General features: G+C 42.5%; 1 protein-coding gene across 1 annotated transcript in view; it reads right to left on the bottom strand.

Annotated features, from left to right (window-relative positions):
* Nucleotides 1–917: 917 nt before the first annotated feature.
* GXYLT2 (glucoside xylosyltransferase 2) overlaps nucleotides 918–26,009 on the bottom strand; it is an 84,467-nt gene continuing 59,375 nt past the window's right edge. The window contains exons 5-8 of the mRNA XM_010862032.1: nucleotides 19,586–19,837; nucleotides 18,365–18,488; nucleotides 6,790–6,962; nucleotides 918–1,972 (exon numbers count right to left, since the gene is read on the bottom strand). Coding sequence (XP_010860334.1) covers nucleotides 1,790–1,972; nucleotides 6,790–6,962; nucleotides 18,365–18,488; nucleotides 19,586–19,837 — 732 coding nt within the window. The 3' untranslated portion in view covers nucleotides 918–1,789. The remainder of the gene's footprint in view (nucleotides 1,973–6,789; nucleotides 6,963–18,364; nucleotides 18,489–19,585; nucleotides 19,838–26,009) is intronic.

The raw sequence follows: 26,009 nt of genomic DNA, 5'->3' as shown, positions 1-26,009 counted from the left end.
AAAAAAAAAAAACAACTGAGATCTTTCTAAGGCTGGCAGGAAGACGAATTTTCTTGCCAGTGGAATCCATTGAACTGTTTATTTGTACACATTATATTCCAACTTGGCCTTTAATTTCCACCTATTGCCCAAGAGTTTAAAGAGACACAGCCACACCTACCAAAGTAGAGATAAAATGCTTTTGTTTGGCTCTGACGGTAAAGCGTCTGTCTATGATGCAGGAGACGGAGAAGGAAATGGCAATCCACTCCAGTACTATTGCCTGGGAAATCCCATGGACAGAGGAGCCTGGTAGGCTACAGTCCCTGGGGTCGCAAAGAGTCAGACACAACTGAGCGACTTCACATTCACTTTCACTTTCAAACACAAAATCACATCTCTGCTAAACAGACTGCTTAGGTTTAACATCACTACTGAATTTCTCCTTTCAGAGGCTGAATAGACATGTCTTATGACTGGGGAAAAGATGCTTGGATAGGATCACTGACTCAATGGACAGGAGTTTGAGCAAACTCTGGGAGATAGTGAAGGGCAGGGAAGCCTGGCATGCTGCAGTCCTTGGGGTCTCAAAGAGTTGAACACAACTTGGCGACTAAACAACAACAAACAATTTTTCTTAAAAAAAAAAACAAAAAAACAAAACCCAGATAGGCTTCACCCTTTATCACTGCCCAATTAGCTAAAATTGAATGCTCCTCCCATATTATTTTTTAAGTAGAAAAGGATAGCTTTATTACTTTGCCAGGCAAAGGGGGACATAGCTGGCTCCTGCCTGAAAACTAAGTGCCTCAACCTTAAAGAATTGATGAGGGGTTGCCCTGGGTTCGATCCCTGGGTCGGGAAGATCCTCTGGAGAAGGAAATGGCAACCCACTCCAATACTCTTGCCTGGAAAATCCCATGGACAGAGAAGCATGGTGGGCTATAGTCCATGGGGTCGCAAAGAGTGGACTGAGGGACTTCACTTTCACTTTCTTTATAACAATGGTTCAATGGTGGGATCTCTGACAAACCTAGGGTGTGTGCACAGCTTGTACTCCCTTAATCTCATCTCAAGCGGTCTCCTAATCTTGATGAGCTTCTCTGTCCCAGACACATTTTAAATAAAGCACTGTAAACATAATCATTTTGTCTAAATTTTTAGTCTCCTACATAATAAATCTCAGCATAGGGTTCAAGTTTTACTTAGACTACCTGTTTTAGATACGTTATATGATGGAAAAGACAAGCAGCAAATAAATACAGAAGTAGGGGGAAAAAGGCTAGATGAGACTACACTAAAAAATCTTTTCCCTAGTTGATAGGATTATGGCTAATCTCATCTTGATTTTGGTCCACTGACCTATAGACCCTCTAAAATTTTTTAAAGTTTGTTTGCTTTATAATAAGCATGTATTACTTTTATAACAAGGAGTGGGGGGGAACCAATTGCATAGAAAGAGTCTCAAGAAAATTGGATAAAATACACTACAACAGATGTCACTGCCATTGTCTCTTGACACTTGGGAACTGGAGGGCTCACGAGAGTTCCTTTTCACAGCTAGCTCAACCTGCTTCAACAATGTTAAGTGAGCAATAATACCACTAAAAAAAAACAACAGAGAGATAAATAGCATATTAGGAAAAACCTAAAGCATATTTCCTTTTAGGGGCAACTAATTTAGCAATATTTAACAAGGCTTTTAAAACTCAATTGTCATAGAGCACCATGAAATATTCACATAAAAGAGATCCAGGCAGCTTGAAGATGAATATTTCCTTGTTCATGAGATGCCTAATTGACTTGTGACTCAGTGCATCTGGTTGGGGCCAACATGGATGATGACGTGTTTCTCATAGGCTCTTTTCATTGTTTTCTCAATTTGCTTCAGAAAAACTTGTGGAATTCGTCCACATAAAGTGTGCACAGTCTCCAAAAACTTCAGCTGAAGAGGGTAATACATGGATTGAAAGAGATTGTCTTGAAAGGGAAACTGAAAGATGAGTGGAAAAAAAAAAGGAAAAGTTTATTTTAGTTACTCAAATGCCATTTAAAAAGGGAATAACTTACTGGGAAATGACACAGGGAATTACTGGAAACACGCAGTCACAGTTGGTATGTTTTTAGATACAGTGGAAAGGACCTCCCAGGACCAAAGTTCAAACCCCAATTCAATCCTGTGCAACCCCAGGCCATCATTTACCCTTTTGGGAGCTCAGTGTCTTTACTTTTTTTTTTTTTTAAAGATGATTTATTTGTGTTCTAAAAGCTCTTAAAATTTAAGAGTCAAATATTGGGTTGACAAAAAGTTCGTTTGGGCTTTTTCCATACCATCTTATGGAAAAGCCCAAAGGAACCTTCTGACCATCCCAATGTATTTCCCAGAACAGGATACTCGATATACCATGCTCTTGCTGAGTAGATCAAGATTTGAGTATAAACAACAAGATCTTAACTGTACAGCACAGGGAATTATATTCAATATTCTGTGACAAACCATAATGGAAAAGAATAAGAAAAAAAAAACACGTATGTATAACTGAATTACTTTGCTGTACAGAAGAACACAACATTGTAATCAACTATATTTCAATAAAATTGAAAAAAAATTCAAGTATATACTTGAAATCTACTACAATAAAACACTGAATTCTTCATATTTCTTTGCCTTTATAGCAATCTTAATAAAGGAACTATAGTGATCTCATGCAGTCGAGTTTAACAACTACTAGTGAAATGTATCATCAGTGAACTGAATATTTGTTGTTGGTTTTATCTCACTTCATACTTTAAAAAGATTATCCTGCTTTCCTATGGAATATGTCTGTATTCTCCCAAACAAATCTTTCAGACTACCTAATCATGAGCATGAGTCAAAGTTTTATTACAATCTCAGCAAAAGGGAAAAGGCCTCCCATTAGGTCAAGTCAAAGATTCACTGTTGGCAAGGACATTTTAAACAAAAAGACTAGAGAAAGAAAAAAAAAAGGAAAACAAGAATGATGAAAAGTCAGAATACTATTGCCTGACAGCAGAGTGGGTGGGTGTGTAGTTTCCCAAAACAAGTTTTAATCCATTAAAGTTTATCAGAAATATTGCTTAACCGAGTTTATCAGAAATGTGATTTTCTTCCCAAAAGGAGGTTAAGGTTCTGTCCGAGACTATGTTTGGAACACTTTTTCTTTCACAAAACAATTTAGACCACTGAGAGACTTCTTCTGCAGTTTCCCAGATGGCTCAGCGGTAAAGAATCTACCTGCAGATGCAGGCAATGCAGGAGACGCAGAAGCCGGTTCGATCTCTGGGTCGGGAATCCCCTGGAATAGGAAATGGCATCCCACTCCAGTATTCTTGCTGGGACAATCCCGTGGACAGAGGAGCCTGTCGGGCTACAGTCCATGGAATCACAAAGAGTCAGATACATTTAGCATGAACGAAAACTTTCCACTACTGTCTCCCCCAGTGATAGGAAAAGAGGTCGAAACAATGGATTCATCTCTGATTCCTCTCTTTCCCCATATCCTTCATCTAGTCCATCAGCAAGTGCTGTCAACTCTGTCTCCACAACGTATGTGGAATCCGGCCCCTTCCTCCCATTCTCCTAATACCGCACAAGTACCTGCTGGCCCCCTCTCTCGCCTTGATGGTTGTAATCAGCCTCATAAGGAGCCTTTGAGTCTTCACTGTTGCAGCCCTTCCACCAGTTACCAAGCAGGTATTTTTAAAGCATAAATCAGAGCACATCATTTTCTTGCAGGGGCTTCCCACTGCAATTAGAATAAGATTCAAACTCCTCTCTTTCCCCAGATGTTCAATGAGATCTGGAACTCTCTATGCTCATCTCCTGCTCATTCCCCTTTTCTGGTCGTTCTGGTTACTGCAGCCTCTTCCCACAAACTTATTCCTGCCTCAGGGACTTTTCCGCATTATTTCTTCTACTTGGCAGGATCTCTCCCTAGATTTCCCCAGGGCTGCCCCCAGGGATCAAGGCTCAGGCTGGGCAGAGGCATCCCTGAGGACCTGAGCTTGTGAATCCTCCTCTCCATCCAGGATAGCCATTACCCTGCTCTGGTCACCTTTTAATCTCTCACTGTCTGAAAGGACTTTTATTATTTCTTGGTTTATACGAATATTGTCTGGCTTCATCCACCCAGAACATATGCTTCATGAGAAGCAGGTTTTATCGTTTTTGGTCTTGTTGATTTCTGAGTTTCCTAGAACCTAGACTGTTCCTACATTAAACAGGCTCTTCACAGATGATTGTTGAAAAAGTCACTGGCAGGATGTCTGCTTGGTACCTAACTTTCCTTGGGTCATAGTGCCAGCAGATCATACTTACCCTTCACAGAAACATACACCCAGGGTTAGGGTATGTGAACATGAGTTGAGGGGAGAAAAGGGGAGGGGATGGGATGGTATAGGAGGAGGGAAAGAAAGAGAAGGGAAGGAAAGAAGGAAGAGGGAGGAGAGGGGGATATTTTCAGAGAAGAAGAAAGAAAGGAAAAAATGTAGAGTGAGAGGTAAGAAAAAAAAAGTGTGACCCTGTTATCATGCAAACAACTTCTACTAACTGTTGAACACAACTCTACATCAGGCACTGTACTGAAAAGTGTAAACACCATCATTATGTTGAATTCTAACAACACCTTTTAGAAAATATTATCTCCATTTCACAGATGAGGAAACTGAGGCCCAGTAAGGCAAGAAGAGGCTTCCCTGGTGGCTGAGTGGTAAAGAATCTGCCTGCCAATACAGGAGATGTGGGTTTGATCCTTGGTCCAGGAAAACTCCCCTGGAGAAGGAAATGGCAACCCACTCAAGTACTCTTGCCTGGAGAATCCCATAGAGTCTAGAGTACTATAGTCCATGGGGTCGAAAGAGTTGGACATGACTTACATACTGAACAATAACAGCAAAAGGCAAGAACAGAGAGCTAGTAACTAAGCAGCAGAAAGTGATAATATTGGGATCTGAACCCAGGTCTACTGATGCCCTGACTGGATTGCACTATAGTACACAGTGGTGGAGTGAAGAAATATGTCTTTTATGATGAAGTCTGTCCATCTTTACTCGAGTTTCAGGATGGAGTTAGTGACAGTCCTGATTGAAATGAATGAGAATTGAAGAATTGTCTTTTTAGGCCCAACTGAGGAAACTCAGTTAGTGTATTAGCCAGGCTCCTTTATGAAACATTTATTTGGCCTATTTTCTGATCCACCCAGAAAACAAACAAGACAGATTGTAATTCTAGAAGCACAGTTGCTCAATCCCAGACCAGGGCTGACAGATCACAGAACAACCGAAGGCGTGGTTCTGATGCCCACGTCTGCAGCAGCTCTTTAACTTCCATGTGTACTCCTGAATGGGTTTGCACCTGGAGTCAGTGTCTGAATACCGAAATGTAATATCACTAAGTACAGAACACATTTTCTATGTAATTAAATCAGCAGGAACCTGGGGAAGAAAGAATATTAGCTGATAGGTATGTGAAATATTTTCCCTCCATAGAAGACAATTCTGGGGATTTTAGAATTGGAATTCTCTGGGATTCTCTTTGCATGCATGCGTGTTAAGTGGCTTTAGTTGCGTCCGACTCTTTGTGACCCTATGGACTGTAGCCCACCAGGCTCCTCTGTCCATGGAATTCTCCAGACAAAAATACTGGAGTGGGTTGCCATGCCCTCCTCCAGGGGATCTTCCCGACCCAGGGATTGAATCAGTGGTCTCTTATGTCTTGCTTACTGGCAGCTTTGCAAAATGCCTATTTTCATACATGCAAAAATGTATGAAATATTACTATATTGCAGGGCTCACTCCCACTTCACCCCTACCAAGCCCGTTCATGAATCATGAGGGTTCTTGGAAACCCAAGAAAAAAACCCTCTAATAAAATCTATAGGCTATATGTCAGGGATTGGCAATTTTTTGCTGTAAAGGGCTAGACAATAAATGTTTCAGATTCTGTGGGTCATACCGTCTATCACAGTGACTCATTTCTGCTTCTGCAGCATAAAAGTGGCCACAGACAATACATACATGAATGGTTGTCACTATGCTCTGACACGACTCTATTTATGAATGAAGAAATTTGAATTTCACAAAACTTTCTTATGTCACAAACTATTCTTCTGTTCATTTTTTCCCAACTCTTTAAGAACCATTCTTACCCCACATGTCTTACAAAAACAGACCAGATTTGGCCCAATAATTGGCCCAAGTTGGATGACCCCTATAGTCCTGTTTTTTGGAATGAAAGTTTCAAAAGAGAAATCTCTGAAAGTAGCTGTTGCTGGTTTTCCCCCAGCAACTTCAAGGTGAAAGGCAATGTGGAAAGCTGCATTTCCAAAGTATGTGAGTTATAGCAGGCAGGACTTGACTGTTACTTCGGTTTGGCTCCTTGCCTAACTGACCACCTTGACACTTGTTCGTTCAACAGGCTGGAGCTGGCAACCAGGCAACATGCTTAGCTTGAGTTGAATAATATAATTTTATTTTTATTGTATTAATATTATGTTTACCCTAACCTATGATCCTTTATTATGGCCAATGGCACAGGGTTTCTCTTTCTGATAGGACATTTCCACCTTCAGCAAACTTATTTCAGGGGAAAAAATGAGTGACTTACTTGGAAATAGTAAGTCAAGAGTGAGTAAGGTAAAGTATCAGGTAGCAAGAGGCGTAATGTGACTGACGTTGGGGAAAACTGGTGTAATTCAGTGCTTCTGAGGAATTATTTGACCTTCAAAGTGATGGGTGACCAAAGGGCATCACACTGATAAGCCTGCTGAACGGGGACGGGAACACACTTACGTCTCGGATCGCCTCATAGAGTGCTTTGAAAGTTGGCTGCTTCTCGTCATGGTAGACACCTCGATTCCCATGCAGGACAGACACACCTTCCCGCTCCGCCTCTCTGCAATTGCTTCCATACATGCAGTGATCAGGACGGTAGTTCCACTGGCAGGGGAACACGTAGAGACACTCTGGAGGTGACAAGAGAAAGACACAATCAGTGCCAGTGATGAAACCAACATTTCCATAAACTGCACACCACACAGGATTTCAAAGCACGTGAGTGAGTGGTAACTCGTAGCCCAGGTTTTGCCATGTTTGTTAACAGTCTGAGTTCAGGAATTGAAGGGTCATGCATTAGTGATGTTGGAGGCCTTACCCCAAAGAGGAGGGTAATATAGCGTCTTGGACAAGAAGGCAAACAATGGCAGCAGACAGCCTGGGAGAGAAACCCAACTCTGTAGATCAAAAACAGTGCATCCCAGGTCCAGTGACTTAATCACCTGTGTTTCAGTTTCCTCATCCACAAGATGGATGTAATAGGATTGCCCTATTATTGATGATTCAGTTTTTTAAAAGCTCATGTAAAATGCCAAGCATTCATCTGTGGCCTATGGTGTTAGCGGTTACAATCAACTCTTTGAAAAGGTTTTGTGAAATGGACCAACCCGAAAAATTAGAGTCAAGAGTGAAGCAAAGGTTCCTCTTCAGATTAAAAGGCAAGCAACCAATAGAAACAAAATGAAGGGAAACAAACAAACAAAACACTACAATAGCAAAACAAAAAACAACCCATCCAACAAAAAAGCAAACCAAGAAGAGTTCTCCAACCCCCCCCAAAAAATGAAGTCCCATGTCCCGGTGACTATGTACACTGTGGGTGAGCATGTCCGTTGTGTACTTGTGTGTCTGCATCTCTAAGTCACAGGTTCTTAGCCAGGGGTGATGCTACTCCAGTCTCTCAGGGCCATCTGGCAGTGTCTGGAGGGAGACACTGGTCATCACAGGGTGAGGCTGCTATTGGTGTCTAGTGCGTTGACACTAGGGATGCTCTAAACATCCTCAATGAACAACACAGCCCCCACCACAGTAGCAGTGCCAAGGTCAAGAAACTCAGCTCTGATCCTGTTGGACTCAGTAAATTTCCTCTTGGTGACTAGGATTATAAAATTAGCAAAAAGTTCATAACCCTCAAGCTTCCTGGCTCCTCCTTCCTGTGCCTTTAAGGGCTGGGCCTAGAAGAGGATGAATCAAAGTTCTCTGCAAACATGCGTCACTCATCATGAGAAAGACCTTGTGTGAGAACACAGGAGGCTTGGAACAAATCAATTACCCATGTCAGAAAAGCATTATAAAGATGTGTTGTTGGTTAGGTTGATGGTATTTCCTTCTTATGGAAAGGACTGCTGCTTAGAGGTTATTTACAGAAAGCTTCAACATGGAAAGCAAAGAATGACCCATCACTATACATCCCCCCTGGCAGACGGCGTGTAGTATTTCCACCTCAGAATTTACAGGCCACTGTGGAATTCCCTGGCAGTCCAGTGTTTAGGACTTGGAACTTGCACTGCCAAGGGTGCAGGTTTAATCCCTGGTCCGGAACTAAGATCCTACAAGCTGCATGGGGCAGCCAAAAAACAAAACAAAATGAAAAACTTACAGACCACTGTGACACTGAAGCACCTTCTAATCCCTAACTGTTCACAAAACACTGTGAGATTTTCCTTTTCTTGGGAGAACTCCATCCCACCATGATGCTTCTCTCACTCGCATTCACCTCCATGCTTGCATGTATGTAATCCACACCTGGGGGAGAGTGGTGCTCATCCTGAAATCATACTATCAGGATGTGAATCCCAATTCCTTTATTAGCTGTGTGACTTCCCTGTACTTGAGTGCAGAGGTTGGATGTGAGGATGGTGGGAGTGAAAATATCTAAATGTACTTTTGTGCTTCTGAACTGCAGCCTGACGCCAGCACAACAGCTGCCCCTTATAACCCAAAGAGTCACTTCACTCCTTTCTGATACCTCCCTAGTCTTTTGGATTTGCAGCCCCTGCTTAAGCACCTGCCAATAATCTCTGCTGAATGAACTGCCCTAGACCCTATCTCTGATTTGGTAAACACATGCGTTGATGGAATCAACACATATTTACTGAATGCTTGCTATATGTACAGGTCCTGCCTTCATGGAGTTTAAGGTTGGTGATGAATGTTTTTGCCTCCTCCTAAGTAGTGAAAGGATTCTACTACTCCTACACACTCACACACACACACACACACACACTCACACACACTCACACAACCCCCCAAACAAACAAACAAAAATCCCCAAATTTTTCCTCTCTTTGCAGCCTTAGAAGACCAAGCCCATTTAGGGCATTGTTCAAAGGCAAAACACAAACTCACGGAGGCTAAACAATATGTTACTAAATAACCAATGAATCACTGAAGAAATTAGGAGGAAATTAAAAAATACCAAGAGACAAATGACAATGAAAACACAACAATCCAAAACCTATGGGACACAGCAAAAGCAGTTCTAAGAGGGAAGTTTATAGTAATACAATCTTACCTCAACAAACAATAAAAGTCTCAAATAAATGACCTAATCTTACACCTAAAGCAACTAGAGAAAGAACAAACAAAGCCCAAACTTAGTAGAAGGAAAGGAATCATAAAGATCAGAGCAGAAATAAATGAAGTGGAGATGAAGAAAACAAAGCAAAGACCAACAAGACTAAAAGTTGGTTCTCTGAAGATAAAAACAAAACTGATAAACCATAAGCCAGATTCATCAAGAAAAAAAGGGAGAGGATTCAAATCAATAAAATTAGAAATTAAAAAGGAGACGTTGCAATGAACACCACAGAAATACAAAGGATCATAAGCAACTACTATGAGCAACTGTATGTCAATAAAATGGACAACCTAGAAGAAACGGAGAAATTCTCAGAAAGGTACAACCTTCTAGGACTGAACCAGAAAGAAATAGGAAATATGAACAGACCAATCCCAAGTAGTGAAATGCAAACTGTGATTAACAATCTTCCAACAAAGTCCAGGACTAGATGGCTTCATAGGCGAATTCTATTAAACATTTAGTGAAGAATTAAAATCTACCCTTCTGAAACTTCCAAAAGGATTTGAAGTGAGACAGATTCATACATTCAGTAGGTTCAAAATGGACTTCTACCATCTTCTAGCTCTAAAGCCTTGGGTGATTCGCTGAAAAGCTTGACTTCAGTTTAGGAGCACTTGTTTAGTTGCTAAGTCGTGTCTGACTCTTTTGCAACCCCAGGGACTGTATCCCTCCAAACTCCTCGGTCCGTGGGATTTCCCAGACCAGGAAACTAGAGTGGGTTGCCACATCCTTCTGCAGGGGATCTTCCCCACCCAGGGACTGAACCCTCGTCTCCTGCATTGACAGGCGGATTCTTTGCCACTGAGCCACCAGGGAAGCCCTTATCATGTGTCACTCACAACCTAACAGCAGAGAGGCTGAGAGCAAGTTCTGGAGTCAATCTGTTAAGACTGAACACCAGCACTCTGCCATGAGTTGCATGAACTCAAGCAAATTACACAATTTTTTCTGGGCCTCAGCTTCATCATCTGTGAAAGGGGGAAGAATTGTACATATCACTTGTAGGATTTGAGGGCGTATTAAATGAGTTCATGTCTAGAAGTACTTGGAACAGTGCTCAGCACATAGGAGGCACACCGGTCACGTAAGCTGCAATCATTACTATTAACACTGTTATTGCTATAACAAGTACTACCTCATTAGGCTGCTAGAAGGATAAAACAAGATAACTTACACGGAAGGAGCCTAGCATGGTTCCTGACACATAGTACGTGGTTGGTAAATGTTTTTCAGCAATTGCCTCTAGACCCGCAGGTGGCCAGGCTTTTGTAACCTTTTAGGAGTCGCAGACCTCTCTGGGAATCTCATGAAGGCTTTAGATTCTGCCTTTGGAAAAATATACGAAGAATATTTGCTTACAAGTTTAGGGTTGTGTAGATCTCCTAAAGACCAGCTAAGAATCCCAGCTATTGAAAGCCACATGTGAAATTTGGCCCCAGACAGAATTCAATTAACCTGTTTACCTTCCCTTCAGAACGTTCCAGGGAAAGAAACGCAAAACACATTGAGAACAGAATTGAAACACAGATTTGTTCACCACAATGCAAGGCACTGGTGTCAGTGGGTGATAAGGCGCTGCCTCTGCCCTTGGGGAATTTATTCTCTTGTAAGGGAGATAGTATAGAAATGAACACATTTTATCAGAGTTCATAGAAAGGAAGGCATTTCAGTAAAGCTTTATTTAAACTCAGACGTATAGTAAGGATAGGATTCTGACAGAAATAGAAGCCTGGAAGAGCTTTTAAGGAGGAGAAAATAGCCTGATGATGGTGAAGAGTTGGGACATCAGAGTGTGTTTTAGAAAAGATAAGGCATTTAATTTTTCAGAGCAACTCAATTTCTGCAAAAGGGTAAGCTAATGGTAGGAACGTTGTCATATAAATAGACTTCTTTGACCTAAGATAGTCAAGAAATATAAATCTATGTATTAGGTTGCAAGTAACCAACTGTAATTCTAACCTGTGAGGCAAAATAATTTTTTTCCTTTGGAAAGACAGGAGATAGCTCATTAAAAAAAAAAAAAAAATTGGTTTCCCTGGTGTCTCAGATGGTAAAGGATCCACTTGCAATGCGGGAGACCTGGGTTCGATCCCTAGGTTGGGAAGATCCCCTGGATGAGGGTGTGGCAACCCACTCCAGTATTCTTGCCTGGAGAATCACCACGGACAGAGGAGCCTGGTGGGCTACAGTCCATGGGGTTGCAAAGGGCGGACACGATTGAGCAGCTAAGCACACACAGCACAGCTCCTCAAATCAGAGAGAAAGCTGGACCAGGGCAGTAAGTGGGGCAGCTCCCGGGATCCAAGACTAATGAATGTCAGCTTCTCAGCACTGCTGTCAGGATGAACCAGCCTTGCCTACTTTCTGCTCTTGGAGTCCCAGACTCAGGTTCCCAGGAGATGGTCTGATGGTTTAGTGCAAGTCAGGGCCGGGCAGGCTCTAAGACTGCATGGGATGGGGAAAGAGTTCCCTGAGAAATTCCCCTGAGAAAACCGGGTGCTGTTAGTAAAAGAAAGGGCAATCAAGTGTGCACAGGCAAAAATAACAGATGTGTGGCCTGGGTGGGAGGGGAGTTTGGGGGAGTATGGCTGAGTCCCTTAGCTGTTCATCTGAAACAATCACAACATTGTTAATCAGCTATGCATACGAAGTCACTTCAGTCATGTCCGACTCTTTTGCGACTCTATGGACTGTAGACCACTGGGGTCCTCTGTCCGTGGGATTCTCCAGGCAAGAGTACTGCAATGGGCTGCCATGACCTCCTCCAGGGGATGTTTCCGACCCATGGATCGAACCAGTGTTTCTTACGTCTCCTGCATTGGCAGGTGGATTCTTTATCATTAGCATCACCCGAGAAGCCCATAATGAGCTATATTCCAGTATAAAATAAAAAGTTGAAAAAAAAAAAACAGATGTGCTTTTTTATTCACAGATATATTTGATGTGGGTTACACTGTGAAACCTCCAAGTAGTTAATGTGTGAAGGAGGAGGAGAAGGGGTACACCAGCATCCTGGGGTGGGTTGAAGATGGTAAACTTCTAAGATCAGCTGATGAACATGTCGTATGGATTACTCATGGTAATTTGGCACATAATCAATAACTATCCCGAAATGAATCTAGTTTAAGCAAGATTATCACAGCTGTCAAAACCTAATGTTTAAAAAATGACAGCACCATGAAATGTGCAAGTTTTTTTCCACTGTTGAGGAAATAATCGGAGAAGGCAGTGGCACCCCACTCCAGTTCTCTTGCCTGGAAAATCCCATGGACGGAGGAGCCTGGTAGGCTGCAGTCCATGGGGTAGCTACGAGTCGGACACGACTAAGCGACTTCACTTTCAATTTTCACTTTCATGCATTGGAGGAGGAAATGGCAACCCACTCCAGTATTCTTGCCTGGAGAATCCCAGGGACGGCAGAGCCTGGTGGGCTGCTGTCTATGGGGTCGCACAGAGTCAGACACGGCTGAAGCGACTTAGCAGCAGCAGCAGAGGAAATAATACAGTGAATGGTTTTTAAATTCCAAATCCCCAGTGCTTTAAACTGCTGCAATTTATTAAAAAAAAATTTCCAGCTAATCTCTCTGGGTCTTTGCTATTTTTCCTCTCCATTATATATAGATAAAGCAGGTCATTAATTGATTATTTATGAGATTAAAACACCTTAGTGATCCCTTCAGGAGTCTACATTTATTTCCACAGCCTTCTAACTATTTGTAAAGGACTATGTGAATTGATCACTCCTTAAATTTCTGATCATTTCCTACTCTTGGAGTCTCTAAGATGATTGAAAAGTTTGATCATTTTTAACTTCCTGGTGAAATAAGCTTGCTACTTACTATATTCTATCAACAGATCGGAGGCTGTTTGCACTCCTCAGAGCAATTTGTTGTTTTGTTTTTTAATGTCTTATTCTGAAACTAAGCTTTCCCAGCCTCCTCTTCTTCCTTCTTCCAAAATGCACATTGTTCGAGAAAAGGGCAATTCGTTCCTCCATGAAGTCACCTTTGATCACACAATCTGAAGAAGCAACCCTTTCTCTCCAGCCCTGACAGTAGCTCACTCAACCCCACACTTGTTTCCTTCACAGTACTGATCACAGTTGGTGATTCTGAATGACTCGTTTCTATTCTGTGCAAGTCAATCTCTCCCAATAAAAGGTTGCTGCTGCTGCTGCTGCTAAGTCACTTCAGTTGTGTCCAACTCTGTGCAACCCCATAGACGGCAGCCCACCAGGCTCCCCCGTCCCTGGGATTCTCCAGGCAAGAATACTGGAGTGGGTTGCCATTTCCTTCTCCAATGCATGAAAGTGAAAAGTCAAAGTGAAGTCACTCAGTCGTGTCCGACTCTTAGCGACCCCATGGACTGTAGCCCATCAGGCTCCTCCGTCCATGGGATTTTCCAGGCAAGAGTACTGGAGTGGGGCGCCATTGCCTTCTCCAATAAAAGGTAGGTTTCGTAAAAAGAGGAACTCTGTGCCCTCTGTTTGCTGCCATACGCCCACTGCCTAGCCCTGGTGCTGGCACCCAGTAGGTACTCAAAAGATAGCTGCTGAATGGGAGAACAAAAGCTTATACCTTCCTCTAGCCTCTGTATCTCTCCCCTTTCTCTGCTTTCTTCCTCTCCTTTCTCTTCCCACCATCCCTTCCTTTCACATTCCTGACTGTGCTCTTTCTCTTTGATTTCCTTCCCTCTTTAACTTCAGTCTATTAATCCCATTCCTCCAACCAGTCAATACACCTCTGAAGACCAACTCCATTTGGTCTTTGAAGCACCATTTAAGGTGCTAAGACTCGCACTGCAATCACTTGATGAAGACAAAGCAGACACAACGCTCTCTCACAAGGACCCAACAATCTTCATTCTTGCACTTCAGATCAGAGTTCATGAACTTCCCAGACAATGATCTGTTATCAGTTTCCAGGACAGGCCTAAAACCAAATAACTGGGCCTGTCCACCCCAAAACACACGCATAACTGCCAGCTGTTGGGTGTTTTTGGTGGGTGAGTAAATAGTGTGGCTGTCCCCCAGGTGCAAAACCCCAGTGACCCAGACAGGATGAGAGAACAAGGCCTGCCTGGGCCTCTGAAGAAGCTTGTTCCATGTGACTGGGTGTCTTGCTCCCTGTGGCCCCAGAAAATCCTCCTGACTCCTTTGTATCAGATTCAACTCATGGACGATCTACGTACATACTCCCCTTGTGTTTCAGCTCCTCTCTCTCTTCTGGGACAGAACCCTACCACTTCTACTGTGGTGGGATGTCCTGCCTTGTCATCTGTACTTAGCTGGTTTCATTTCCTCTCCTGCCCACACGCACTGTTCTAGAAACTGTTTCTGAAGAAGGGACAGATCCAGGTAGTCATGTTTGAGAGAGGAGAAAGGCACGTTCTTGTTCCTCTGGCCCCTCATGACCGGAACAAGGGCAGTCTCCTCATCCGAAAAAATAAAACTGGTTTAGAGCTGGCTGAGAATCAGCTGATAGGCTGGACCAGAACAATCTCCCTCTCTGTCTTTCTCTCCTTCAAGAATCTAAGACATAAAAAAAAAAAAAAAAAAAAAAAAAAAAAAACCCTATTATCACTGGTATGGACTTGTAAGGTTCTGTTGACCTGATGTTGGGCCATGTACAAGCAAAGAATATTGCTGGAGAGATGGAATGGAATCAGATGAGCAGAAGCAATAAGACAGATATCCTGAGGCCTCTGAGGGATGAAGAAATCAGCTTTGGTCCTGAGCAGCTGCCCAGAGATGGTTCTCATGAAGTATGGTATGATTTGACTCATGTGTTCATGGGACTGGCACCTGGACCCCTACTTAGTTGGTCTGAGTAGAATTTTATTCCCTGAAACCTAAGTATATTTGAATCTAAGCACATCTTTCTAAATAGGGTTCTCTGTGAGTTCTTGTCAAATTTACCCTTTCTACAGAACTCTGCTCTTGACTCAAATTCACCTATAAAGATGTGAGTTCAGTCTTCCATTTCTTGATGAAACTGCCTCGGCTCACTGCCAGGAAAAGTCCCATGGGATGAGTTACCTGTGTATCTCCCATGGGCTTCAGCTGTCGCCTCGTGAGTCAGTTCAGTACTCAGCATGACAATTACACACCCACAGGCATTTACTATCTAACTATAGCAAGAGTTTCAAAACATTTTTAAGCTAATGACTTGTAGACCTGTTTTAGTGATATGATTGGCTACAGGAAGCTATAAGAATGAAAATATTCTAGATATGGGCTCAGGTTTTGTGTGTATTGCTTCACCCATAGCAACCCAGAGAATCATAACAATAAGCATGTTTATTTCCTGAGTCATGGCCAATTTTCTCTTCCTCTCTCCTTTCCGGGATAAAGGTAACACCTTTTTTTTTTTTCTCTTCAAATACTGTTTGTTCTGGTTTATAGAAAGTGCTTCCAATCAATACAAACAAAGAAAAACCTTTAATATGATGGATATCACTGGATTTCAGGTCAAACAGTTCATGTTTGATAAAGGATCTGAATAAAGCATGAAAGATCAAAGGCAAGCCATACAAAAGAACGCTCAAAGAGACACCTAATACTTATTGACCTAAAGTTAGGAAACTCAGTTATTTACTTGCTACTGCTCAGACTCAGGATTCAGAACAACTTCCTAATTATTTTATAAAATCCTGTACTCAATGGATCTAAGATGGGCAGTGGGGCACCATTAAATTCAGCTGGTTTTCAGATTAATTAAAGACAAGGGTCTTGGTCTAATGGCAGAGCTGCTTGTGACCACCTTTGAGGATTATTTACTCACTGATCATATCCTCAAATACTCTGCAACAGGCTAAGAAGATATCTGGGGAGGCAACTGCGCAGATCTTTTGAATTCCTCAGTTTGGGAATATGGACAGATAGGCTATGGAAGAGAGTTTAAGCCACACAACAGAGAGGGAAAATGCAATAAAGCAGTGGTCCCCAATCTTTTTGGCACCAGAGACCAGTTTTGTGGAAGACAATTCTTCCATGGACCAGGCTTGCGGGGGTGTGGTTTTGGGATGATTCAGGCACATTACACTTATTGTGCACTTTATTTCCATTATTATTACATCAGCTCCACCTGAGAACATCAGGCATTAGATCCTAGAGACTGGGGACCCCTGAAATACAGGACAAAATAATGCAGGAGAGAGACACATTTGGGGAAAACTGCACAGCTCTTTAGACACCCCCCCTCAACTAGGGGACCTTTCCCTCCCCCTAAAGGCATGGGGCTGGAGTTGGAAAGGCCTGGGCTTGTACCCCTGCTCTGGCATTCATTAGCTTACGCCACAAATTATTTAACTCTCTTTCATTTGGTACCTTTGTCTGTAAAATGGGGGTTCTATCATAGTTCCTATGAAAATTAAATAAGAAAATGCTCAGAACAACACCTGACACGCAGTAAATAATCAACATCAGTCGTTATTCCTTAGCTTCAGGCTCCTGGCCAACATGCTGCCAACATCTGCTTCCTCCCCCCCAGGAGTTTGGAAGTGGAATGAAGTTAGTCTTTCCTTGTGGCTGGACCTGGAGTGTGAAACTGTGGTACTGTGCTATGAGCACAGAATGAGAACCTTCGAAGAGAGGAATGCACAGCCTCAGTGGGAGAAGGGAAGTCCTGCCTGGGCTGCTCAGCCTTTTCCCTTGCCTGTTTCAGGTCTTCCTGCTCTAGGTTTCTACAGAACACCAGTTTGCTTATTAAAGAAAGTATCCTTTGTGTTTAGACTAACTCCAGGGGCCTTTTATTTGTAGCCAAGAGTCCTACTCACTATAACTAGACCTAGAAAAAAAAAAGATGGAATCTGCTTAAGAAGAAAAAGGAGGAGGGGCTGACTTTAAAGTCCCTGTTGCCATCAGAGTGAAATGGATTAAAACACACCACAAACCAACAGCCAACACACCCCCTTCATCACAAGAGTTAGTATCGGGAATCTTTCCCAGAAATGAAGTCCATTATGTATCAACCTGCTTTTTCTCTTTTCCAGGATTTGCTCCTTTTTGATTCAAAGACATATGAGATTAGGCTTTATTTCAGAATTTTATAAAAAACCAAATACAGGTACATACAGAGACAGAAGTCTTAGAAAACAGGAGCCTCTATTTCAGGATTTTTTTTTGTTTTTTGGTCACATCGCATGGCTTATGGGACCTTAGTTTCCGAATGGGGATCAAACCCTGGTTCAGGGTGGTGAAAGTCCAAGTCTTAACCACTGGACCACCAGGAAATTCTCTATTTCAAGATTTTTAAAGACCAAGGAGAGTCCTAAGTAGGTTATGGTGAGAAGTGATTTTTTTTCCCCAGAGATCTTTCTCAAAGAGAAAACATGGTTTCGATTTCAATCACATTAAGTAAGAGTGTAGTAAAGATGAAAGAAAAGAAGGAAATGTTCAGCTTTAGGCGTCAATATAAAAACACAGACCAGAAACTTACATCCCCCTTCCTTCCCCAAGTCCACCAAATCACTGACTTGAAAAATTTCTTTGCTCCAGGTGGAAAGAAAGAGGGATATGTATTCTTGGTCCCTCTTCTACATTGTTTTAACCCTGAACAAGTCCCTTCACTGTCAGGATCCCAAGAATCAAGTCTCTTCAATCTAGCAATTGTTTAGGCTATGGAGGGCCTTGCGCTTAGATTATAATGTTTTCATTTAGGTCTGTGCCACTCACTTATTTTGCCTGTACTTCTTCAAAGCATGGCATGGAAAAACCCAAAAGATATTTTTGAAAAATGGAGCCCAGTGTTGGAGGTTTCAACATTTGACCTTTTGTGCTGGCAGCGAGAGGACGGCCCACGTGAGACCCCAAGGGCGGATGAAAAGGTCCCCTTTGCAGGGGACACAGGCACAATTCAGGCTCCGCCAACACAGCCCAGGCTGGAATGTGTTCTGTGGGGTGAGGTGGGCGAACTCCTCCATGAACCACGTTCTCAAAAGAGAACCTACCTGGGTTGAAGTAAAAAATAATATTTAATAAGTCCTGGTCTCCCCACGTGATGGCATTCTTGTACTTCTGGTAGAGAGGGTACAACATGTCCTCCCAAGCCAAGCCTGTTGAAATCATGCTGTTCTGGAAAAGACAAAACCATCACAGTGGCTACGGTATGACAAATACATCTGATCTGCTGAGTATCGGTGTACAGGGACAAGTTCTGCCCTGTACTCTCTGCCCCCCAGAGTGAAAATGACATCAACAGAGGAAGCGTCCTGCTGGCCTCAAGGCATAGGACAAAGCAGAATTAGGACTGGAGACTGCAGGCGTATACACGGATGGCAGATGGACCCGGAACTAGAAGCAGGCCTATGGCTTCTCAGAAAAGCAGGCCCCGGATCAAACCCTTCTTTGTTACACTGAATTCTTGCCTCTGAAGTGAAGGAACAAAATACAGATACCATAATTAAGGTATCTTAAGGAAAAATACCTTTTCCTTATCTTACAACAATTATTTATTTTTAAGACAAAAGCAACGTATTCACACTAAATATTCAGACAGCACACAAAGATGTAAAAAGTAAAGATATTTTTCCTTCTGCTTCCTACAATTCACATTCCCACTTTGTCTAGATGGAGCCACAATTAATGGCCAGTTTCTTAGGTATTCTTCTGGAAATTTCTAAGGCATAAAAGGAATCACACCCTATGGTACCATGTTTTGTTGCATTTAAATTTTTTCACTTAATGTTTTTTTAGAAATCTTGCTTATCTTACTTATAGATTTGACCTAATCCTTTTTAGTAGGAGGATAATTCTTTTTGACTTGTTCTCTATTGATGTTCACTTAGGTTCTTCTAGTTCTTTGCCAAGATAAAAGCTGAGGCCTTCTTCATTTATCTCTGTATATTTGTGTAAATTTATCCCTAGGGTAATTCCAAGAAGTTCTCCAAAGTTTTGGAAGGCTGAGATACACACAGGGTTTAAAGATGGAATTCAGAAATGCAACATAATGTTCCCGAATAGTAACTCTGTTGAAGAGCTTTAAATTCCATAATCACCTGGGATTTTCCTAAACCAACAAATATTCTGTAACTTTCCAAATGCCTTTCTCTTCCCTGGCTTTTTCTACAAGCCATTTACTTCTAAAGTCAATACACTGACACTCCAGGAACATCACGCTGAAAAGACAAAGCCTTGATGTTTAAAAAAGGAAATATAAACTACTTTCTTACCTTGAACTGGGCACTTCTTATCCGAGTTAAATTCATTAGCATGACTCCTGAGTTAACCCCCGCGGAGCCATAGAAAGGATGCCGGGCAAAGCGGCTGTACCAGCCAATCTTGGGGATTTCATGCTCGGGGGCCATGGCTGCAAGCTGCGTGGAATTAAATTGCCTCAGAAGCTTCCAGATGTCATCAACAGGTCTCAGAAAGAGAACATCGGTGTCCACGTAGAGAAGGGAGTCCACGTCCCTTAAAATTACCTTTGTATGTATTGGGTGAGGAGGGAAAACATGACAAGTCAGAAACAAAGGAAGTGGCCCGAGAGGTCAACATTGACACTGATTCCATTGATGAACGCTAATCCTACAAAGGGTATCACCCTTAGCTCCCATTCCTTTCTTCTCCTTGGACTTCAGGGAGAAGTGTCAACCAAAGCGTAGACGCTCAAAGAAAGATCAATCTTGAACCAGATTGGTGCAGTTCCAGGACCCTTAACTATATTTGGTAAGGGTTAAACTTCCCAGGGAGTGAAAATATCAGCAAATGACTACTTTCTTCTTCTTCTTCCATCCTCCAGTAAGGCCATCTGTCTTTCTCTTTTAGTTTTTTCTTGGAAAATCTAGGGCAGGCATTAGAACACTTGAAGCTGGACAACTAGGCTAGTTCATGCCAGGCTTTAGGGTAAATCCTCTGTCTCTGGATCCATTTCTTCCACTGTTGGTGGGTATGGCTCTGCATCTTTTTGAAATGATATTTTCAACTAAGGTTTAGACTTGGGAATAGGCAAAGCAAGTCATTGGCCAGCTTTGTCTGCAGGGACTGGCAAATGCTTTTCTCTACATGGCTAGGGAATAATATTTTAGGCTCTGTTGCAGCTTCTCAACTCTGTTGTAGGATAAAAGCAGCCATGGACAATATATAAACAAATGGGCATGGGTGATTCCAGTAATACTTTACTTGGGAACACTTAAATTCAAATTACATATAATCTTTAGATGTCACAAAACCTTCTTCTTATGTTTCTTTTGTCAACCATTTGAAACATAAAAGACGTTCTTGACTCAAGGGCTCTGGTTTGTTCACCTCTGTTGTAGATCATTCAAGTCAGCCACCTTAAGTAAATAAGTTCTCCTTTGCTAAATGCTTATTTGCTTACCAGAATTGTGCCCTGGGGTCTGAGACTTCAGAGCCATTGTTATTATAGTAATGGGGTTATTTACCTTGTTTTGTTATTGTCCTGCCAAATTTAGAGGTAGCTTAACCAAAGAAGGATCATCATCCTAAAACCATAACAACACTTGTTATGGCCTGAAAGAGTCTTTCTAAAATGCATATGTTGAAGCTCTAACACTCAATGTGATGGTATTTAGAGATGGGGGTCTTTGGGAGGTAATTACAGTTACTTGAGGTCCTGAGGGTAGAACCTTCAAGATGGGATGTGTGTGTGCGTGCTCAATCATGCCACCAGGCTTCTCTATGGGATTCTCCAGGCAAGAATACTGGAGTGGGTTGCCATTTCCTTCTCCAGCAAGACAGGATCCGTGTCCTCATTAAAAGAGACATCAGACAGCTTGTGTCTCTCTCTTGCTCACTTGCTCTTGCACTCATCTCACTCTCGCTCGCTCTCTTTCTGCCATGTGAGAACATAGTGAGAAGGGCAGCAGTCTGCATGCCAGAGAGAGGGTTCTCACCCTGATCTCAGACTTCCAGCTTCTAGAACTATAAGAAAATACATTTCTGTGGTTCAAGTCACCCAGTTATGGTATTTTGTTGGCAAGTTAAGACATTCCACTGAGATCCTAATATTTAAAATTGATGAACATGGGCACCATATGACACAGCCATCATAGAGATTTCAGTTTTGAATAATTTTAAAACTTACATGATTAGTTGTAACATTTATCTTTCCTTCCTCATGTAGTAGAGGAATAGAATTTACATGTCAATAAAATGAAATAAAAAACAATGATCATCTACCATGTCACAACAGATTATCCAAATTAAAAAAATAACATGTAACCTTGTTAAATACTTTGTAAATACATTAATCATTGCTGAGAATTCCAGCACTTATCCCAGGAAAAGTTCTGTTAGTAACAATACTGCTGCTGCTGCTGCTGCTAAGTCGCTTGAGTCGTGTCTGACTCTGTGTGACCCCATAGACGGCAGCTCACCAGGCTCCCCCGTCCCTGGGATTCTCCAGGCAAGAACACTGAAGTGGGTTGCCATTTCCTCCTCCAATGCATGAAAGTGAAAAGTCAAAGTGAAGTCACTCAGTCGTGTCCGACTCTTAGCAACCCCATGGACTGCAGCCCACCAGGCTCCTCCATCCATGGGATTTTCCAGGCAAGAGTACTGGAGTGGGGTGCCATTAAATTATAGAATTAAAAAAAAAACTGAACTGAGATATTCAGTGATAGATATACAAGAGATTTTAAAGACATATTAAGGACATTAAAAAGCATGTCAAACATCTCATTATGATTTTATAATGATTATAGGTTGAAATGATAAAATTTTGGATATACTGAATTAGAATGTTATTAAAATTAGTTTCATGTTTTTTTCTTTTTCAACATAAATACTACCGACTGAAAAATTACATAGCTGTGCAGATACAATTTCCTTTTACACTACAAATGGTAGCGGAGCACAAACAATGTCTCCAGTCTTCTTGCTTTCTTTTTATTTTGTATTGGGGTATAGCCAGTTAACAACGCTATGACCATTGCAGGTGAACATCAAAGGGACTCAGCCATACATGTACATGTCTCCATTCCTCCTCAAACTCTCCACCCACCCAGGCTGCCACATGACATTGTTGCTTGCCTTTTTATTAACCAAAACAATACATGTAGGAGGGCTTTCCATTCAGTACACAGAGATTTTATCTACTTATTTTTATGTATAGCGTTCTATTGTGTGGATCTACCATAATTTTTTTAATCATCTAAATAGAACATTTAGATTCTTCTCAAGCTTTTGTTATCATAAACAAGGTCACAATGAAAAAAAAAACCCTCATCTTAATTCAAGTGTACAACACTTTGGTGGGCTCTTTTGGGTATACAGATCATATTTCAAAATAGACATCTAAAAGTAGACTAATGATACATCTCAGGGACAGCACAGCGGATAGTCCTTAGGAATCTTGACTCTGGCATTCCTGAGTTCAAATCCTGGCATCATGAGCCCTGTGGCTCTGGATGAATTCCTTGGTCTTTCCAGGCCCCAGTTCCCCATCTGTAAAAAGCAGAAAGCAAGACCTCTACCACTACCACCCCTGTCCCCGGATTGTCACAATCATCCAGTGAGTAAAAGACACAAGGAACTTGGTACACGGTAAGTACTCAATAAATAGCCACACAGCCTGGATGGAAGGCAGTTCGGGGGGAGAATGCATACATGTATATGTATGGCTGAGTCCCTTCACCGTTCACCAGAAATTATCTTGTTAGCAATCAATTATACCCCAATACAAAATAAAAACTCAATAAATAAATAAATAGCCACACTGCTACTATAAGAAGTCTCTGTGCTTTTTCTTTGAAAATGTTGACTTAAAAAAAAAACTCGCAACCTAAAAGTTGAGAGTTATGTTTTATTCGGCAGAAATTTCTAGGACTGAAGCCCAGGAGGTAGCATCTCAAGTAGCCCTGAGAGAACTGCTTCAGAGAAGGTGGGAGGATGCAACGGGGCGGGGGCGGGTGAGGGTGGGGTGGGCAGGAAGGAACCAGGTTATACAGAAGTTTGCAACAAAGGCCATGCGGTTTGAATATCAAAAGAACTTTTGTGATTTAAAGAAAACCAAGTATCTCAAGTTAAGGAATTTAGCGCTTTTCTATGTATGCGGCTGCTGCTGCTACTAAGTTGCTTCAGTCGCGTCCAACTCTGTGTGACCCCATGGACTGAAGCCTACCAGGCTTCTCCGTCCATGGGATTCTCTAGGCATAGGAAGATGCAAGAGTCTGGCTCACTGAAATCATTCCTTTCATATGCATCTCAGTTATCTGGGGCCAGTATCCTGAGTTTCTCCCATTCTGAGATCCTCAGTGCTCACCTTAGGGAGTGGTTGCAACCTGAGGGTTGCCTAATCTCTCAGGTACTCTCCTTCCTGAATGCCCATGCTGCTGCTGCTGCTGCTAAGTTGCTTCAGTCGTGTCCGACTCTGTGTGACCCCATAGATGGCAGCCCATCAGGCTCCTCCATCCCTGGGATTCTCCAGGCAAGAACACTGGAGTGGGTTGCCATTTCCTTCTCCAATGCATGAAAGTGAAAAGTGAAAGTGAAGTCTCTCAGTCGTGTCTGACTCCTAGTGACCCCATGGACTGTGGCCCACCAGGCTCCTCCGTCCATGGGATTTTCCAGGCAAGAGTACTGGAGTGGGGTGCCATTGCCTTCTCCTCCTGAATGCCCATAGAGCTCAGAAACTCACATTTGGAGGGCTGGAATGGCTGATGACTCTGACATCCTTGCTTACTGATATGGCAGGAAATATTCCATTTCTCAAAAACTTCAAATGTAGTTAGTTACCATTTGCATCAGTGGCCATAGTACTTCAAAGCATGTGTTGACCGTAAAGTGTTTTTTATACAGGCAAAGTCTAGTAGAGAAAAAAATGGAAGTTTTTGAACCTTTCTAATAGAATCCACTTATTACTTTGACTGAAAACAAGAGCACAAAGGTCTCTTTACTCTTTATCTGAGAAAAAAAAAAACAAAAACAAAACAGGAGAAAAACCCAACTCCTTCTATAACACTGCGTCTCCTGAGGCTAATTCTGCAGCAATTATTGGTGGTATTAATTTGAAGAGGATCACTGTGGCCATGTTTTAATGGTCAGAGGAATACGAAAGGGTATAAAATCAGCCATTCTAATTCTCTTATGGAAATTAGCACTAGAAATGAGGCCTTTGGTTTCTAAGAGAAGGGCAAAAAGAGGCATAGGCACAGACAATAGCTATTTGTATACAAAGCTGCTCTGGTTCCATTCATCATCCCAACCTGGGCAGCTGCCTCGGGGAACCCTGCTGGCTCTCTGTGCTAACTAAGGATCAAAGGCTGGCCATGGGCAGCAAGATTATCCGGGGCCACTGGCTCTCATTCAAGTTCATTATTTGCTCCAACCTTACACTGACTTTGACAGCACAACTCTGTGGCAGGAAGTTTTGGCTTTGAAATCTAATTACTTGTGTTCAGATTCTGTTTCTACTACTAACTGTGGTCTTGGGCAAGCTGGTTTGAGCCTTCTAAGCCTTATTTTCCTTATCTTGTAGGTGGGATCAGTCACTCACTTTAGAGTGTTGTTGGGATGATTAAATGAGATAATGCATGTGAAGCCCCTGGCACACACACAATGCGGACTTAAATGCTGTGTGATAGTCTTACTGTCTCACTCTCAGGAGGGCTAGTTCCTTGACTCACAGCCCAGTAACTGGCTGCCATAGTGGTAGCAGTAGCAGCAGTAGCAGTAGTAGTAAAAGAATGAGGCATATTATCTGTTCTCAAGGAAGTTTAGTTGGGAAGGCAGATAAAGCAAAGAAAGATGTGCTAATGGTAGGGGTAGCACAGAAGCACAAATAAGGTCCCCCTAAACCAGTTTGGAGTGAAAACAGGGAAGGCTTACCAGATGAAGTGACATCTAAGCCAAGAGATGGTAGTGAAGAACAGGGCAAAGAGTGTTAAATAGAACAGCATGTGAAAAGACCCAGTAACCAGGAGAGAACAACACATAGGCAAGTTGGCTGATGGGCCTGAAGCTTAAAGCAGGAGAGCCAGGAGCCAGGGGTGGGGAGAGATTAGGCTGGTCAAGTGGGCAGGGGCCTGATCAGGACCTACGCAGACAAATTTGAACTTGACCCTGAGAGCAATGGGGAGATGTGAAATAATTTGAACCAAGGCAATGGCACCCCACTCTAGTACTCTTGCCTGGAAAATCCCATGGACAGAGGAGCCCAGTAGGCTGCAGTCCATGGAGTCGCTAAGAGTCAGACAAGACTGAGTGACTTCACTTTCACTTTTCACTTTCACGCATTGGAGAAGGTAATGGCAACCCACTCCAGTGTTCTTGCCTGGAGAACCCCAGGGACGGGGGAGCCTGGTGGGCTGCCGTCTATGGGGTTGCACAGAGTCAGACACGACTCAAGCGACTTAGCAGCAGCAGCAGCAGCAGCAGCTTCCTCTCCTACCCTCCTCGTTCACATCCAATCCTCAGCAACTCTCATGCACTCTTCCTCCAAAATACACCTGAATTTGCCCATCTCTCTTTCTTTCCGCTGCCTCACCCTCAGTCCAAGGCACCATTATAGCTCTCCTAGAATTCTGGAAAGGTCCATTCACTGGCATTCCTCCTCTGATCTATTCCTAACAGAGTAGCCAGAACAATTTTTTAAACTCCAGTGTCATTTCTTCTTGGACCCATGGGTTATCTACA

The sequence above is a fragment of the Bison bison genome, unplaced genomic scaffold, assembly GCF_000754665.1.
Source record: "Bison bison bison isolate TAMUID 2011002044 unplaced genomic scaffold, Bison_UMD1.0 scf7180017864474, whole genome shotgun sequence".
Lineage (NCBI taxonomy): Eukaryota > Metazoa > Chordata > Mammalia > Artiodactyla > Bovidae > Bison > Bison bison.
This window is presented reverse-complemented; position numbering and strand designations above follow the sequence as displayed.